Source organism: Anopheles aquasalis, chromosome 2, assembly GCF_943734665.1.
Source record: "Anopheles aquasalis chromosome 2, idAnoAquaMG_Q_19, whole genome shotgun sequence".
NCBI lineage: Eukaryota > Metazoa > Arthropoda > Insecta > Diptera > Culicidae > Anopheles > Anopheles aquasalis.
The window spans coordinates 26,420,001-26,437,500 of NC_064877.1; the positions used below are offsets into that span (position 1 = coordinate 26,420,001).

Below are 17,500 nucleotides of genomic sequence, written 5' to 3' on the forward strand. Positions count from 1 at the left end.
CGTATTTGGCTCGTACGGCTACGTGGAGGTACGCAACGCACCTCACAGCACTCCACACACCCGTTCCTAGGGCCAGCGTTCCTCCATGCAGAGCATTCCTCCAACATAAGAGCTCACCTTCTACCAATCCTCCTTCTCCTTCTCCTTCTCCTTCTCCTCGCCTTCCCTCATGCTGTTCGCTGCTATGCACATCATGCTTACGCCACTTACGCCAACATAGCGGGCTTCACGGCAACGGCAAACGTGGCAACGCAGTGCCATCAGTGGCCACCAGCAAGCCAGCAAGCAAGCACCACTCCAGATATTTAACCCAAAAAGAAGTACCGAGCAGCATCGAGCTCGCACATAAAAAGGAAAACTACCACCCGTCACCACGACGGACGGCGTGTTCGTGTGTTGGCCAATGCGCCACCGCCCCCACCGCCGCCACTACCGCCGGCTCGAACGAACGCACACCCCGAACGAACGAACGGGCGGTGCTGCATGCGTAACCGGGCGCGCGGATCAGCAGCAGGGAGCTTTAAAATCTCGAATTAACCTGCTCCTGCCTTGATGCTGCTGCTCGCGCGATCCTCATTCCAACGTGCACACACGACGCCCGGCTTCACGAGACGAGTAGCACAGGAGCCCAGCCAGGTCGCTTGCAGCACCGGACCACACAGACACACGCAGCATCACGATCTCGCGTTATGCAGGCCCCCAAAAAAGCTTGCGGACACTCATCGCTTTTCAGGTGAGTTACCCTCGCTGTTTTTCGATGAAAGTTGCGGTAAGTTGATCATCCGAATGATCATTCCCGAATCCTCCCTCCTTCATTCCTGGCACCGCACCTGGAGGTTGTTCATTGACGATCGGATCGAGGCGAAACTCCGACAAACCAACGCGTACCCGTGGCTAGGTATGCGTGTATGGCCTTCGTTTGTGTGCGTATACCAAGAAGAACGACGGTTCCAGTATAACCTGCGTTCGGGAATGTTGAATGCCAAACACCAAGAAGATCACCCCCCGGGAATCTTCCAGACACCGATCGTCGGACCACGAACAGCGTTTGGAGGGAGCACACATATAGGAAAGAATCTGCAAACGTTCCCTCGCGTGTACGAAAGAGAAAAAGAGAATGTGAGAGAAAGACTTCAATGCTGGCGAAGACAGGAACCTCGCCATGAGCTCGCCGATCGACTCTAGCGCGGAGGATGGCAATTGGTTAAAGGGGAAGGGCGAGAGAGAGAGAGAGAGGGTTAAGAAGAGTTTTCAGGCGGACGTGGACGATGAAGAGGAAAAGGAAGAAGAAGGATTCATCTTCTTTGCCGCTGGTCCGTGGATCCAACCAAGGAGAAGGCTCGTTAGAAACCAATTTGGTGATTGCTGCTTCTGATGTTCGGATTCGGTCGTTTCTGTGCCTGCTGCTGCTGCTGCTGCTGCTGCTGCTGTTAGCTGGTCTGGGCTGCTGGCTGCTCGTTCCATAGGAGATGACAAGGGTGACGGCAGAAAGAAGCTACGAACCGAAGCGGACGCGGCGGAAGCGAAAGCGAAAGAGGGCGGCGAACTCAAAACCAGAAGGCGCAACCAGCCAGCCGAGGCCGCATCTTTGCGTGGAAGAAAAGAAAAGAAAAAAAAAGGAAAAGGGTCCACCACTGGGGCCATCCGTCCATCCACCGGTCCATCCATTGCGTCAAATGATGGGGAACGAAATTAAAAGTTTAATCTCCGTAAGCACCGCGGTTCACGATCGTCCACTGTAGCTGCTGCTGCTGCTGCTGCTTCTGCTGCTGTGTCTTTGTCGTTTCACGGTGTGACTGGTTGCCCCTTCAGTTACTCAGACAGCTGTGGGTATGCGGCCACACGCAGGCACAGGAGCGTGATCCATCGTGGATCAGTAACGTAGCGACTACTGTCACTGCGGTTAATTGAAGGCATTCCCCCTGTGGCCTTGTCGCGATCGCTTGCCCGTCCATCATCGGTGATCCATTCGTTCTTGTGAATGACGAGATGAACTCATAACAATCTCATAACGAACCACACAAATGATCTCCCAACAAAAAGGCACTATCAAGAAAGCTCCAGCAAGCGAGACAGAACAAATCTGGCTGGTAATATGCGTAAGGACAGTAGTCGGTGCGATGGTGGTGAGGCATGTTGTTGAACTCAATTGGAGTTTTTACCAAAGACACAGTACCAAAGAGTGAGAGAGAAAGAGAGAGGTAGAGAGAGCGACAGAATTAGAACCAGAGGCCACAAACAACAAGAAGGGGATCCCCATGTACATGCTACCCACAACCGATCGTCTCGCTGGCGATGGCGATCAACGCAGGCGACGCCTGTGACTCACTACACGTGCCGAAGATTACTCGGAACGAAATGTGCGAGAGGTATTTCCATGGTTCGATCGCATGATTCAGAATGTTGCTCCGTTCTTGGGGATCGTGAACTTGATCTTTGTCTTCTGATGAATGTCTGTTGGTATGGTTTTTTTTTGTTTTTGCGGAAAAAATGGTACAAACAAGATCCAACCTGCATGATCGAACACAACGGGAACCGGCCGGCGTAAAACCGGCGCGCATGGCCAGAGAATGGCCACTCCAACGGCCCCGTCTGTATGCTGTCAGTCGCCAGCGGCCACCAGCCACCACCAGGTATCATAAACAACAACGAAAGCAAACAGCGCCAAGCTGCTGGAGGCGAATAAATTTAGCGGTAAAATCTAAAGCTCCGTCCTACGGGCCCGGAGAGGTTCGGATTGCAAAAACTCGCGGCGGCGGTTTGCGCAAAGTGTTGTTTGCCATTTTTTTTTGCCATCCCTGCCCGTCTGCCTTCTTCATTCATTTCTTTTTCGCCATCCTGAAGTCCACCCGGGGGTCTTAGGCTCGGCTCTCTAGCAGTGGCGGCGGCCTGTTCCATCGTTCCGTGTTTGATGAGCTAGATGGCTCTCGAGGGGTCTCTCCTTTTATGAGCACAGTACAGGCGTGCCAGGCGCCAGCACTATGAATGTTTGAAGATCGGCTTGGAGGATCACGCGCGCGCGGCCGACCTCTCTCTCTCTCTGTCGCTCTCGCGATCTGTGCAAACGATCGGTTGTTATTAAAAGGTTTCGAGGTTGTAGGGATGCTTCTTCCATTTCTTCTTTCCCCTTCTTCGATCGCCGGCCTGTTTTCGCGCGCGGAAGATCGCGCTTTTGCTGGAAAGATGCAAAAGAGGTGACGAAGAAGAAAGAAAGCCCCCTCCCGACAATGGCATCTAGATGAAGAGAACAAACAAGATGCAACGGACAATGAACACAGAGACGACGATCCAGGGGTACGCGCGAATGATGGTGGAAGACGAATTGATTTACATACAATGGTGGACGACGATGGGCGGTATGGGCGCGCGGGAGAGCGTACATACATACGATCGAAACCACACGTAGACACACACATACGCCCCACTCTGAAGGAGACTCGTTGTGGAGTTAGACATAATTGCCTCCTGGTTTGCCAGGCGTTCCCACAGAGTGGCGTTCGAGTTCAGAGTATGCTCGGTTCTTCGGCGTTCTTCAACGATTCGTTATGCTTGGAATGGGGGAGGGAAGTGGGCCGTTTGCGGGCTTGCGCGCTTGTGTCTATCTTCCCCTGCTGGCTTGGGAGTTTAGCAGCCGGCCAGAACCACGCCAGGTCAGCGCGCGCTTATGGCTTACTCACAGCGAACTTGAACTTGATGCGCAGATGGGCGAACACGCATCTACCAGACCGTCCCGTCCGTCTCTGGCGTCCACGTCCGCAACGATTGGCATTTTAGTGTTTCAGAATTACCCTTACGCTTTTCAAGATGTCTACTTTACAGGCTTCGTATCGGTCATCGATCGTTAGTCTACGTCGTTTTTTTTCTCTTCATTTTGCCAATCGCAATCCTTTCTCTGTGGCTCAATAATGCCTGTAGCAACCGTAAAATGGAAGCTCGTCAGTTGTATTGTTTGTATTGTGAGGGAAATATGTAACGTTTGCGTATTGCAAGGATCCACTAAAGACCGTTTCATTTTTATTCTCGTTCTTCGAATCGTTTTTCTGAATCGATTTGATTCTCGAGAGCATTTTGTTCTTAATGTTTATTAATGTATTATTACCTAACGTAGGTATTAAGTGTAAGTTTCAATTTGAAGTTTGTAAATTATAAACATTCACAAATTGTAACCGATGGAATTACAGAAAAAAGAAATTTGATAATTGAACCTCTAAATGTTCTGTCGAATGTCAAGTTAGCCTTGTGCAGTTCCATTGTAAAAACAGGCTAAAGGAGATGCATAATGCATTTTCTTTACAATTCAGCTTGTAAGATGAAATTATTATGCAAAAGAGAGTTTTTAAAATATTATGCTGCCCTAGATATTCTCATTTAAGAAATATATCCATGTGTTGGCGAGATTTTATCAACTCTGTCGAAGGAAAAATCATCAGATTTTTCAAATCAAATCTATTGGAAAGCCCAGTTGGGTTTTATCAAGTGCTAAAAAATGATGGTAAAAAAACGAATACAAATTGCTGTTCAAAACTAAGAGATATCGTTCCAACGATGCTCTTTGCTATGTTTTGTGATTTTCTGTAGAAGTGTTGCAAAACAGGTTTATACATTTTATTAAATTTAATATCGTATCGATCGGTAAATCAAACAGGAGGATTAAATACAGCAATGAAGAGATCAAACGGACAGATTCTTCAGATTCATTAATTTTCCTTACTTTGAAATGATTTGATGCACTTACTGAGGCACGTTTTATGATCTTCTGTCTTAGCCAAAACCATTCGTTTTATAACTATTGTCCCAGCATGAAAGCAGCATGATCAAATATTGTACAGGGTGCGCCATCAGACGGTACCCTATTTTAAAGTTGAATAACTCTGTCATTTTTCAGCCGATTTGGACAAATCGGTCAGTTTCTGAAACTTCAGTCTGTGCCATTGTAGTAATGGATCACTTTACGTTAAAAGAGCGGACTGAAATTGTAACACTTTACATTGAAAATAATCAGTCAATAGTGGGAACTGCGATCGTGCAATGGATGATGGTGGTTGCCTCCTTTGTCGCAAAAGACGGCGCGGCGCAAACAAATTGAAGGCTATGAAACAACTTAATGCAAATATTAGAGCTGGAATTGCCCAAATAATTCCCTAAATGTTGTCAATTATAATGCAAAATGCCGACAACGGGCCGATTTTTGTAATGGAATAGGATAACCTAAATAAACCTGGTTTATTTTCTAAAATCGGATGAAAAATTACAGAGTTATTAAACTTTAAAATAGGGTATCGTCTGATTCAAATCAAATGGCCAATACCTTGGTCCATTGTTGCTTGATTCAAGAACATCCTGTTTACAATTAAGGATGGCAGAAAGTAAAAAGTTCAAAACCAAAATGCCCCCTAAAATAGCACTCTCAGTGTAATTAAATCCCCAAGCAAAAGGCCATCCGACCGAATGAAACCAGTCAATCAAGCTATTGGTGGCCGGTGGCAATCTTATTTAACGAGATTGTTTCGCGGAATGAAACTACTAGAACGCACCACAGTCATCATTCATTGCCGGCGATAAATAGCTATCAAGTTTGTCGCGTGCTCACGCTTTCATCACCATTATGGTACCACCACACCACTACGAGCCCAAAACAACCACTCGCAGCGGCGGCAACAAGGCCACCGTGTCTCCCCTCTCCTCTCACGTGCGATTTTGCGTGTCATTGCAATGCAACGAACCCATGAATGTCACTTTCTTATCAGTGCAGATATGACGACGACGACAACGACCAGTTGGGCCCCATACCTGCCATTTACGTTGCTGCCATCAAGCCACCCCAATGCTGCGCCAGTAGTCGCCCCCTGGTGGTGCTGCTGCTGCCGGTGTTGTTGGTGGCTAAGCGGCACATAAAATGTCATCTTTCACGAGCACGATTGCAGCTTGTTTACGTTGTCACAAGTGTTTTCTACCCCCACGGAGCGAGTACAGAGGGCGCCTTTTCCCGGAGGAATAGCACCAAAGGGGTCACCACATCCCAAAGACGGACACTGGCCCTCCGATTTGACGCACGGCACACGACACCCGTTCACGTGGATGGTATGCAGAGTGTGGAGAGAAAGAAAGAGAGCGGCCACCAATGAACCTATCAATCACCTAAAATCAGGTGACACCCCCGGAACAGACACTTCCGGGTATCTCGCGGCACACTGCACTACACTCGGCACACCCCCTTTCTCCTGAGAAACACACATACAGGCGCGCGCACGACTGAACCAGGTCCGGGTTTTTGCGTGTTTCTGAGGCTTGTAACTTTTTTCCCTAAACTTGATTTGTCGTGGTTTTGAGGGTCGGCGGTTCCGGGGGACCGTTTACTGCTGCTACGGCCCATCATCTACGGGTACGGGCTCTCCGTCCCGAGCACTACGCAACATCATCATCTTGTGGACGTTTCGAGTGGAAAGTGATAACTGAGTGTTACACACCGGCGTGCGGCGGTACGGTGCCGTGCCGTGGCGTGCGACCACCAAACACTACACACTCATTACTGACACATATCCATCCGAGCGAGCATCGCCGATGAAAATCATCTCCCACCTCCCACCACCAGTAGGCCGTGCCGCAGCTTTCCCAGCACCGCCACACTCTCCATTCCCTCCCTCCCACACCCTCCGCTTCTCATCGCGCGAATCCGTCGTCGTCGTCCACACGCAACCTTTTTCCCGAGCTCGGCGTTCCCTTGGAAAAACTCGTCTACTACGACGACAACAGTGTGTCGACGACGAAAGAGTTGGATTGAAAATTGGATTGGAAAACTCGACTTCGCCACGGTGGAGACGGCCAGTTTATTTACTTTCCGGCTCCACTCTTTCCGACCTCCCTCCCGAGCGCCTTCCGTGTTGCCGGAATCCGGTGTTCCGTACTTTCACATTTACACAGCGCGCACGCGGCCAACGATTGCCATTGGCGCGGTTGCCGTTGCTGGTTGACTGCTAGTGACGACGACGACAACGGCGACAAGTTCCCGCGTGCGGCATATTGTTGTCGTGTGTGATCGTTTCCCACCACCACCTGCTTCTCACCGGGCTAAGCTATGCCGGTGACGCCTGGGCCGGGCCGGGCCGGGGGTTAAATCAGCTTTACACTTGCCGAAGCGAAAGGAACGAACGATAAGATAAGCCGGTTGATGGTAAAGGAGAGCGTACACGCGTGCACCAGACCAGGCACGCCATAGGTAGCGATAATCTAATTGATAAGCAAAGGGGTTTTTTTTTGTTTATGGGAGCATAAATGATGCACAATGAATTATTAGTTGTGTTCAGACGTAAATGTGTCACATTGCTAATGATGACATTTTCTTCATTGTTTGTCAAATGTTTGCACTTCATACTTGAACTAAAAAAAAAAAGTAATTAATTTATTTGAACCAATATTAGGTGTTTTATCGTTTAGATTAGTGATTAGATTAGATTTGACATCATTTGCCAAGCATATCTGAAGCATGAAGTGACAATGAATACTTCAAAACGGCATTCAGATATACCAGGTGTATGCATATGAAACCAAGTAAAGTCAGTCTAAGTGTTTTATTTTGTTCATTAGGCAACTGTTAAACATAATCTGTTGCCATTACTTTGGAGAATAATTTTATTACCATTTTCCAAGAATAAGCATTCTCTTCGCAAAATAAAAAGCACGGTTTCATATGTATACACCTGGTAATTGTAGAGCCATGCAGTTAATTCAAACATAGCTAAAAGATTTACATTACCAATTCCATGATAAAATTAGCTTTAGTTTTGATTTTTAAGAGACTAGATAATCATTAAAATAAACGTTTTTTCATTAACACAATCAATTAATTTTAAGGTTTAAATCTGATTGCCATGGTTTAATAATCATAAAATAACTTCTTTCAGTGGTGATCCATAAAAAAACTGCTGCTTTCAATTTATTGAGAATATTAAAGGACATACTGGTACATTTTGAGCAATTGATTCTTTTAGTGTTTTATGCTTCTAAAAAAATTCCGTGATAAATAGCTAAAATTACAAACAATACGACACCGGTTGAAAAGGTATCAGGTTTTCAATATTTAATCATTACAGCCAACTAATTCAGTACACTTCCGCAATCAAATAAGGATGCATTGTTCAATCACCATATCATCATTCAATCATAGACCCACACTAGCACCTTCGCCGTATCACAAATGATCGCCAGCAGGTAGTTGGTAAAAAATAAAATAAAAACCGCTCTTCCAACCTGACCAGGAACCGAGCAGGACAAAGATGCTATAAACGAAACCGATTGAATCCGATTCCAGGATGTTGAACGCACATTAATTACGTTCCCGCATTTGTCGCCAAGCTGGCCAGCCAGCGCTCATTGTCACGCCGCAACCATCATCACCACGCGACACCATCGACCACCGGAAAGCCCGGTTCGTTGCCGATGCTAATGTTGAAGTCATTCGTTTCGTCGCCTACCGTGCGAGCGTGCGCATGGTCTTAGGGCCACGGCGATGGGAAACCGGGAATTTTCGGCCTCGCTCAACTACCACTGCTATGACTAATCGACAGCCACAACGAACGAACATAATTGTCAAGCGATCGTGTCGCGGTACGATCGTGTTTTTCTAGCTTTGCTTTCCAACACTTGGCGTGCGCGTTTGCCGAAGCCAAAGTCGCGCCTTCAAACCGCGACCGTTGCGAGCGGGCGGGGGGATTGGTTTTGATTTGTGGTTGCACGCCTGAATGGACGCCCGGCTGGCACCGGCAGCGAGTGATGAAAGTCGATTATGAATGACAAAATGAGCCCCGGGCCGCGGCGGGACCGGTTTCGGAATCGTTTCGGATTGATTGCTGCAAACGCAAATGCCGCACTCCGCTTGTTGCTTTATTGATTGCGACTGGCGAGCGGATCCCGGTCGTTTGTTGGTGAGCCTCTTTTTTTACGATCGAAGGTGATCATGAATCCCTACCCCGATCACCGGTCGATCAATATTCATGCGGGGTTAAAATGCAAAATGCATGCCCCGACTGGTGCCGCTGACGATGATGCTGATGCTGGGGAAGGAAATAAATTACGTACGCTAAGCAGGCGCGCGCCGCGCTAATAACCGATAATCGCTGCCCATATTAATTAAAAGTGTATCGTCGATCGAGCCTCAATCGAGAGGTATCGACACCGTTTCAGTCCGCTCGGTGTGCAGTAGGAGTAGCATGCAACCGGAGGCCCGGGTGTGCAGTTAAGGTAACACTGAACATATATATATAAATGGATCAACAAGCTACCGTCCGTAGTTGTCAGTTATTGCGAACATAATTGACCGCCTTCCGCCACACATTACACGATCGCGCCAAGCCGACGACAGCTTACTAACGACCCGTGCGGGCCCGCGGATCGTGAAGGCAATGAAAATGGAATCGTTGAGGATGGAGGCGCGGTACGGTGAAACAATATTGAATTAACACAACTCTTGCCACTCTGGAAACGGTGGCGGAGCTAGGAAAGTGGGCGGACAAATGAGCACCATCAACGCCATCGGGATCGAGCGGATTGCACAGAAGCTGGGCGCGAGCTGGCAGTGGCAGCAAGCAAAAAAAACCTCGTTCAACAATCGTCGACAGCTCGGACTCGGATTTAACTGGAGCGACTTGTGCGCGATCACTGCAGTTGCTCGCTGTAGCCGCATCAAGCAAGTGATCTTTGCGTAACTTTAATGCATTCCCGGTGCAGTGCCGTGCCAGGATCCTGCCCCCGGGAGTGCAGACGAGAGAGACGGTCCTGTAGATCAAAAATACCTTGAAATGCCCGGGAGGACACAATGATACAGTCGGGCGCAGGATTCGTGCCCAGCGCCCAGTGCCCAGCGAGAGCAATTATTAACCCTGCGGAGGCCACTGTGACGTGTTGATTTATGGCAGCTAAATTGGTATGCTGCCTCTGCTACCTGCCTGCCCCTCGTTCACCGAGGAGTCACTGCTGCGAGTGAACCTTCTCCAACCAACTGGGAACACGGTAGCTTGGAAGTGGGTAGCAAGCAGCAAGGGCGCAGAGAGAGAGAGAGAGAGACAAGACAACGATGCCATAGGGCTCAATGACGGGCCCGGAGTCGCCCCGGTGCTTCACTCCACCCCGCGATCTGTCCGACAATGCCAAAAAGGGGGAGGAAGCCATGTCGTAGCGCAGTAGCGCAGTAGTGACCATTATTGCGCCACAACTTGCGTCAAGGGAATCGAAACACGGACACGGAGGAGCGTAGCGAGCGAGCGAGGAACCATTTTCTACCAGGGGCATCATCTTTCATCTGTGCTTCGTTCAAAAACCCCCAAGAAGGAAGACAAGGAACACACGGTCGCATCAGCAGCAGCAGCACCGATGCGGCCTCTCCGATCGCCAACGCACACACTGGGAAGCCAGCGAGCGAGAGTCCGTAGCAAGACATTCCAGCACCGGGCAGAAGATGAAAACTGGTTTTCCACATCGGTGTCGACGACGACGACGACGACGAGAGTCTGTGGATACATTTCAAGCCACTTCAAGCCACGCAGGAACCACTTCACGCCGTACAAGGAGCAGACAGGCAGGCAGGCAGGCAGGCAGGTAGGTATGCTGTTGCTGCTGCTACTCCGGCCAGCCAGCCAGCATCCTCGGAACGGCAAACGACGAAAAAGCAAACGACGACGAAACAAACAGAAGAAGTGCGTGCAGTGCAGAGGGCAGCGAAACGATGCTGTGTGTGCTTGAAAGGCAGCAGATGGAAATTAGGCAGAATCAAGTTCAAGTTCCTCGCCAGCCCATCATCTTCACTCCGATCCAATCCGATCCGATCCGATCGATCGATGCTCGCAGTGATTGCTCTACGCTGGCTTGCCGTTCGCTCGTGAGAGAAAGAGAGAGAAAGGGAGAGATGATTGAGCTCGCGATCAACTTGAGATGGGCCCGGATGATCGTACCGAGTTCTGTTCTGGAGAGGAAACCAAACTGGAACTGGCCTGCAGTGCGCAGTGGAAGTAGAAGCCGAGCAGAGCAAGACCCACGCGGTTCTCGGTCTTCGTTCTGGCCATAGCGATAACGTTCACCTTGGCGCACACCTTTACCTCATCTTCGGACGCTTGATATGGCCTCTGTATAAGTGTGTATCGACACTGCTGCAACAATCACAGACAAAGCTCATCAAACGCTCAGCTTCGCTTAGAACGCGCGTTCATCCCATGTTAAGCAACTCTGGGGTGGCGATAAAGGCGTATCTACGCCCGTTGCCTGCTTCCTGTCACGGAACACCAGACACCTCCCCCTCACACCGACCCATCCTCCAACCTTAAACAACTTAATCAAAGTCAATAAACCAAACTCGAGACCCGAGACCAGGCCGCTCGGCCTCGGCGATCGCCATGGTCGCGCTATACATTTCGCCCATCGCTGGCACCGAGTCGGGCTGGCACTTTCGAGACCACGAGCTTCTTCCTCCTCTGGCTTTCCAGGCACCGTCAGCCCTTGGGACACCGTCGTGTTTATAGCTTTTCCCGCGTGTTTATAGCTTTCTCCCATTCTTTGGCTAGTTTGTAAGGAAATAAAACCGTGCTGCCATAAAAAGAAGAGGAAACAAAAACGGACGTGGAAAATACTCCACTCCAACAGTGCACAACACACAGCCAAACAATACAAAAGAGACCAAATAAACAGATGATTCGTTGGTTCGTGTTGCCTCTCACGGTGGACACAGAGGGCGCGACACGGACACGAGAACATGTTTCTCGTTCGACAGTTTCGACAAAAAAAAATCTTGCTTTGGGCAGACGCGCCGAGGCTGTTCTCGTGGACACGTGAAAAGATGTTAATAAGAGGATCGTACCGATCGCGTACGCGGTCCAAGAGGCTGAATGCATTTACACGTTGAAGCTCAAACAAAGCTCCAATCGCGCAACCCCCGCTCCTCGCGGGCTCCTGGAGGATCAGCAGTAATGTAAACAACACCACCACCACACAATCGTTGCCCGATGATAGACAGGCATCTTTTTGGGGTGGCTGTGGCCCTGACGCGCCCAGTTGGCAGTTGAGCGACGGTGTTTGATATGGTAATTACGATCACATTCATCACTCACTTTGGGGCTGTTCGCATAAATTTACATATGATCGGCAGGTAGGCAGGGTGTGTGGTGCTTTGATCATCGAATTTTTGGAAATGCTAAGAAAGTGGTAATGTGATCTCGAATTCCACTCACTGTCCAATTGATTGGTCATATAGCTTCGCTTTTGTCAATTGTATAGCCAATCACCGACCATCAATGGGCCGAAGAGTCCAAAGAACGAGACATGTGGCGGCAAATCGGGTTGATCGTTGCTTCGAGGGGTAAAATCTTCAGTTACTGTTCTGAATGTCACCAACTCGAGCAATTGAGTCCCGTCATTTATTCACCATGTTTTTCAACTGTCTCAGAGCTTGAATCTGCTGCGATGATTGTACTAGGAATGAACGAGCTGTTGCTGCTCACCAAACGTTACTGAATTTGCTTTTAACCAAGCTGTGCGCAGAATTTGTGCACCAATCAGTGCTCATTCGCATAAACAATTGAAGGTCATCTTCCTCACTAAAACGCAACCGGACGGGGCAATGTAAAATATTTCACAACATAAGATATAGAACTATAAATAGATCAAGAAATAGAGAGCAAGAACTGTATATTGTGCCTTCTCCTTCCTGCATTTTTCTATACTCAAAATATTAACCAATCACTGTTGATAAGTGTGTGTTGATGACATACGATCAGTCATCAGGTTGCGCATTAGCAACCACCTCTGTTCGATTCAGCGTACTCGCGTGTTGACGTAAAACCAACCAGCTAACCACAGCAAGGAAGGTACAAAACCTCAGCAAAATATGGTACGTATGGCCATCTAAAATGTGTGCCCACGTGAAAACAAAAACGAAACCGTCATCGCCATCATGTGACGATCGGTCAAGCCCTGGGGGGGAGGGAGTTTGGATTCTTTTTTTTTTTCCTCGAACCAATACCTGATCCATTACTAGGCATGACGCGGAGCCGGCAAAGGGGTAAGTATGCTGTTCACCAGTGCTGTTCATGCGAGATCGAGCAAATTAAGTCATGGTCAGCAACATTGGCAGCGGGGCTGTATCGTAGTGGATTGGAACCGTGCGACGAACCGAGACAGCGCTACTCGTTCCACGAGGCCAGACCCTTTATCTAAGCTTTACATGTGCGCACCATTTTCAAGCCACCCGGCCCGGCAGTTGACTCATACTTCTCACCAGAACCGTTTCATTCATTGCCGGAACGGTCAGTTAGTGGCGACGATTACAAAGCATCGTCGATCTACTCGATCGTTCATCGGCTGCCGTGCCGGTTCGCGCAATTCATTTGCATCTTTGCGTGATAATAATCATAATCATTTGTAACAATAAAACGAATAGGAGAAGAAGCATTAATGGAAGGGGCACTACTCTGACGATTCGATCGCGTTGACGATTATTGATCGATCGATGTGAAGTGAAGGGCAGAGGTTCCCTTCCGGCGGTCCACCGTTCGCACACCAGTGAAACCAGAAGCTGAGACGTCGAGTGCGCCGAGAGTCCCGGTGTAGCCTTAAAATGTTGCACATAATCGCGGAGGCACCTCCATCCGCACACCATCGGCGGTGTCATTGACAAACGATCGCCTGTGGCTTGAAGGTTGATGTAGCGATGCCCTTCCCCAGCAGCAGACCATCAAAGGTGAAACACTTCACCTCATCTTGGACCAAACGTAACCACCGTCGAGCTGGTTACGCGAAATTGCTTGGCAAAAACTTGCCCACCACTGGCGGCTCACCCGCTTGGATGACTTTCCAAGTTTCCAAGCAGCCTGTGCAGCAGCCACGGCAACCTGACACACGAAACGGGCCCCCGATCTTGCTCCAAAGGATCTGGCCGGCTTCATTATTCAGTCACATTCACAGGTTTCTCCTTCTTTGCGGTCCATCCAGACGCGTTGAGCGAACGCGTTGGACGCTCGCTTTCGATCGAGAAGAAGGTTGCAACGGGGGCCCCAGCAACAGAGGCAGAAGCGAAAACTAAGGTAACTACCGTATTTAGCCCTTTTCTTGTTGGGCTTGGGCCACCACCAGCGTTCAGTCGAAGCCAAAGAAGGTTTACTTTATATGGACGCGGTGCCCTTGCAGCGCTCACTGCGATGGCTTCTGATGCTGCTGCTGTTGCTGGTGCTCTTGGTGCTCCCGGTGCTGCCATGGTGATGTTGGCTACCATCTTGCGGCAACGGGACGTTGCTATGCAGCAGCAGCAGCAACAGCAGCCACGTAACAGCATTACGATTCTCCACGATCAGACACCGTGCTGCGGCTAGTGTAAACCGAACCGATCGAACCTCCTGGAAATGTTTTTTATTTTTTATTCCATCTCTCTTTCCACCGATCGGAGAGCGCGGTGGCCAAGCTTCCTGAGCTGAATCCTGCGGAAGCATCGCGATCGAACCACTTGCTCCTCTTCTCTCTCTCACTCTGTGTTTCTCTTTCTCTCTGATGCTTCTGATTTGGTTTTAAAATGGCAGCAAAATTCGCACCAAAAATTCCATTCCTTCTACGCCGGTTGGGGGGAGATCCACCAATCCAACCGTACTCCGCCGGCTCGTCTCATCGTCATTGCTCTTGGTAGCAGTAACCTCCCCCCCACCTCAACGGGGTGGAGGGAGCGGGAGTTAAACGAGGTCGGTCTGTACGTCAGAGAGCAGGACCAAAACCGCCATCACGCGGGCTCCCCCTTTTCTGGTGCCATTCCGTTCGCTCGCCTGTTGGAGGATGATGCACAGCGCATTTTGCCTGGCCACACGGCCACACGGTGGTTGTGGTCTGGAACTCGCGCTCGGTGTACCACCTCCTCGGGGCTGCGATGTAAGAAGTTCGCGATGGCCACATATTCGCACAACGCGCGAATATGGCGACGGAGAGTGGATTCGTTGTGTAGGGAGGTGAAACTTGTTCGTTGAAACTGGCTCCTCGGTGGCTCTTGCCAGGGAAGTGGCCGTGGTTGGGAGACGGGAAGGGTGTGGGGCTGCAGCAATAAAGCCACCATTTTCTCGCTCAATCGCTTTCAACTCTCGTACACGCTTGGCTCTCCTGGCGCGCGCGCGCACACACAGCGAAACCAGCCCTTTGGCCAACACTGCGAAAAAAGGAGGATCACTGGACGAGGAACGAGGATCGTTTAAACTTCCCCCGAGGGATGGGGGCTCGTGGGGGGACACACGAGCAGCAGCAGCATCGGCAATTGTATCTCTCGTATCTCTTTCTTTCCAAACTCGTCCGTCTGCTCCGTGGCCCAACGCGGGCACATCCGCGAGCTGTTTGACTTTTGCCTGGATAACGAATTGCGAATTCCCTCTCGTCCCGCGTCTGCGGCTGGCCCCTTCCATACGGCCCCAAGCATCCAGATGAAGTTGGCATAGCAGCAGCAGTAGCAGCACTACGACGACATTCAAAGACAGGTCCACAGCAAACCGAATGCAAATGACTCCGAATGTTGTGGCGGTCAACCTCCACCGATACGGAGCTTTTAATGCAATTCCTTTATTCAAGGGAACACTATATCATGTACGATGATAATATAGTGTCCTCGGAGTAGCGAATGGTATATTATTCAGCAATCCGTTGATATTATTCAAATTGTATTGTTTTTGCAAATTCCATACTCCACACCAAGATCTGCCAACAGAACAGAAGTTGATCGATCAAGCTACATTTACCAACTCTAGCGACACGAGAATGAAGCAGAATCCGGCTTGGTTAATTGGATAATTTTATGGACAACTCTTGTCTCTCGCACATGTCGCGATTGAGATGGATTTATGCGCCAACGAGAGACACTTGGCACACATACGAACATCGGCAGACCACCTCTCTTGCCATCTCTCTCTGTCTCTCTCTCTCTCCAGGTCACCGCGAGTCAACCGACCACCAACCAACAATCCACTTTGCATGCACTTATCCAATATCACGCTCGCTGGTGAGTGGAGAGGAGGAAGGTGAGGGTTCCTTTTAATGTGTTACTTCATTTCCACAAACACACACATACACTGAGAGCAACTCGTGATCTTGTGGTCCACTCTGCGATGCTGTAAGCTGCCATTTTTTTTTTTTGCTTAACAACTTCACTCCGGGCATCTAGGGTAGTAGCGGCTCGGCCAGCTCCAAGTACCCAGCGGTTGACACAAGACATATACCTTGAGCTGTTTGCGGTCTCTTCGAAGAATTCCTCACCGTCCTCCCCACCGTTTGAGTCTCTGTGTATGTGACTTGAAAAGTGGGTAATTAAATTCAACACCCAATGTCACCCGAAGAGTGCTCGAGGAGGATCATCGATCATGCGCCCCCCGTATGTTAGAGATAGAGAGAGTGTAGACGATGCGAGAGTCATCGTCCAGGCACGTCCAAGGGGAAATCTCATGGAGTAAAAGGAAAAAACACACCATGCGAGGTAGAGGGAATCAAAATAAATAAAATCAACAACACATTTATGTCCCCTTGCCGACGCCGCTACTACGAGCGGTGTGGAAGGAAGTGGGGTCAGCTGTGGACCGAGTAAACATTTTGCAGAAACTTCATGCAAATGATTCCCAGTCTGGCCGCTGCCGCCACCGCCAGATTGTGGCCAATATCGAGGACACTCGAAAGTTTTTGCACGATCGCACAACGATCCCAGGCTAACAGAAGAAGAAAAAAAAAACACCGCCAGAAGGCCAATCGGCGCCCAACCATTTTGGATCTGCAAAGTGGAAACATCTGTTGTCGATGTTGGTTCAATCTGGGACACATTTCTAGAGCTCTTTAAACGCAAAATCCAGCCACTGCAGGTTCGCTCGTCAAAAGGGCAATTCATCGATCAAAGGGCAGCGCGACCGTGTCAAAGCAGCGGTCATCGAAGGCTATCGGCGATCGGCCTCAACTCGGTGTCCCGCCGTCGCATGTTTTGGTTCGCGAACATTTGCTAACCTCATTCTCCGGCGGTACTGGATTTTTGTTCATTTTGCAAACTGTACGCAAAACGGACGGCAACGCAAAATGGATTTCACCAGTACGATCGTGGCAGAGCTTCAACACGATCGGGGAGCACGATCGCTGCCACGGTCTTTGCAAGCGCAGCACAGCATTGATTTCACCAACGTGCCCTGACCTCTATGGCGAGGAGCATAAATGGCAACGTCATCAAAATTAAATCGTCCATTCCGCGGTCATTTTCAGGCGAAATCAAAACGAAACGGGGAATGCAGAGAGCACGAATTGAGGCGCGGGCAGAGGGGCAGCGTTCATCGTAACAATAATAATAAGAAGAGCACGATCGCTAGACGGTGCGTGGACGATTGGCGTTGAGAGATAATTGCCACCTTCGTCTCGTTGGCGTCTCGCTAGGGAGAACGGTCCCGGCGAATAGCTTAATGCACGTTTAGGTTCGAACCCCTTTCTGTCTCTGTAGCTGTGGAGAAGGCCTCTAATCATGCTAATT

General features: G+C 49.5%; 1 protein-coding gene across 7 annotated transcripts in view; it reads right to left on the reverse strand.

Annotated features, from left to right (window-relative positions):
• LOC126572206 (dedicator of cytokinesis protein 3) overlaps window positions 1-17,500 on the reverse strand; it is a 62,569-nt gene that overhangs the window by 20,771 nt on the left and 24,298 nt on the right. The window contains exon 1 of one of the 7 annotated variants that reach the window (XM_050231337.1): window positions 5,791-6,252. The exons of the other annotated variants lie outside the window; for them this stretch is intronic. Within the exon in view, the coding sequence (XP_050087294.1) occupies window positions 5,791-5,903 (113 nt within the window). The 5' untranslated portion in view covers window positions 5,904-6,252. Of the gene's footprint in view, window positions 1-5,790; window positions 6,253-17,500 lie in introns of those variants that run through there. 7 annotated transcript variants of the gene reach the window in all.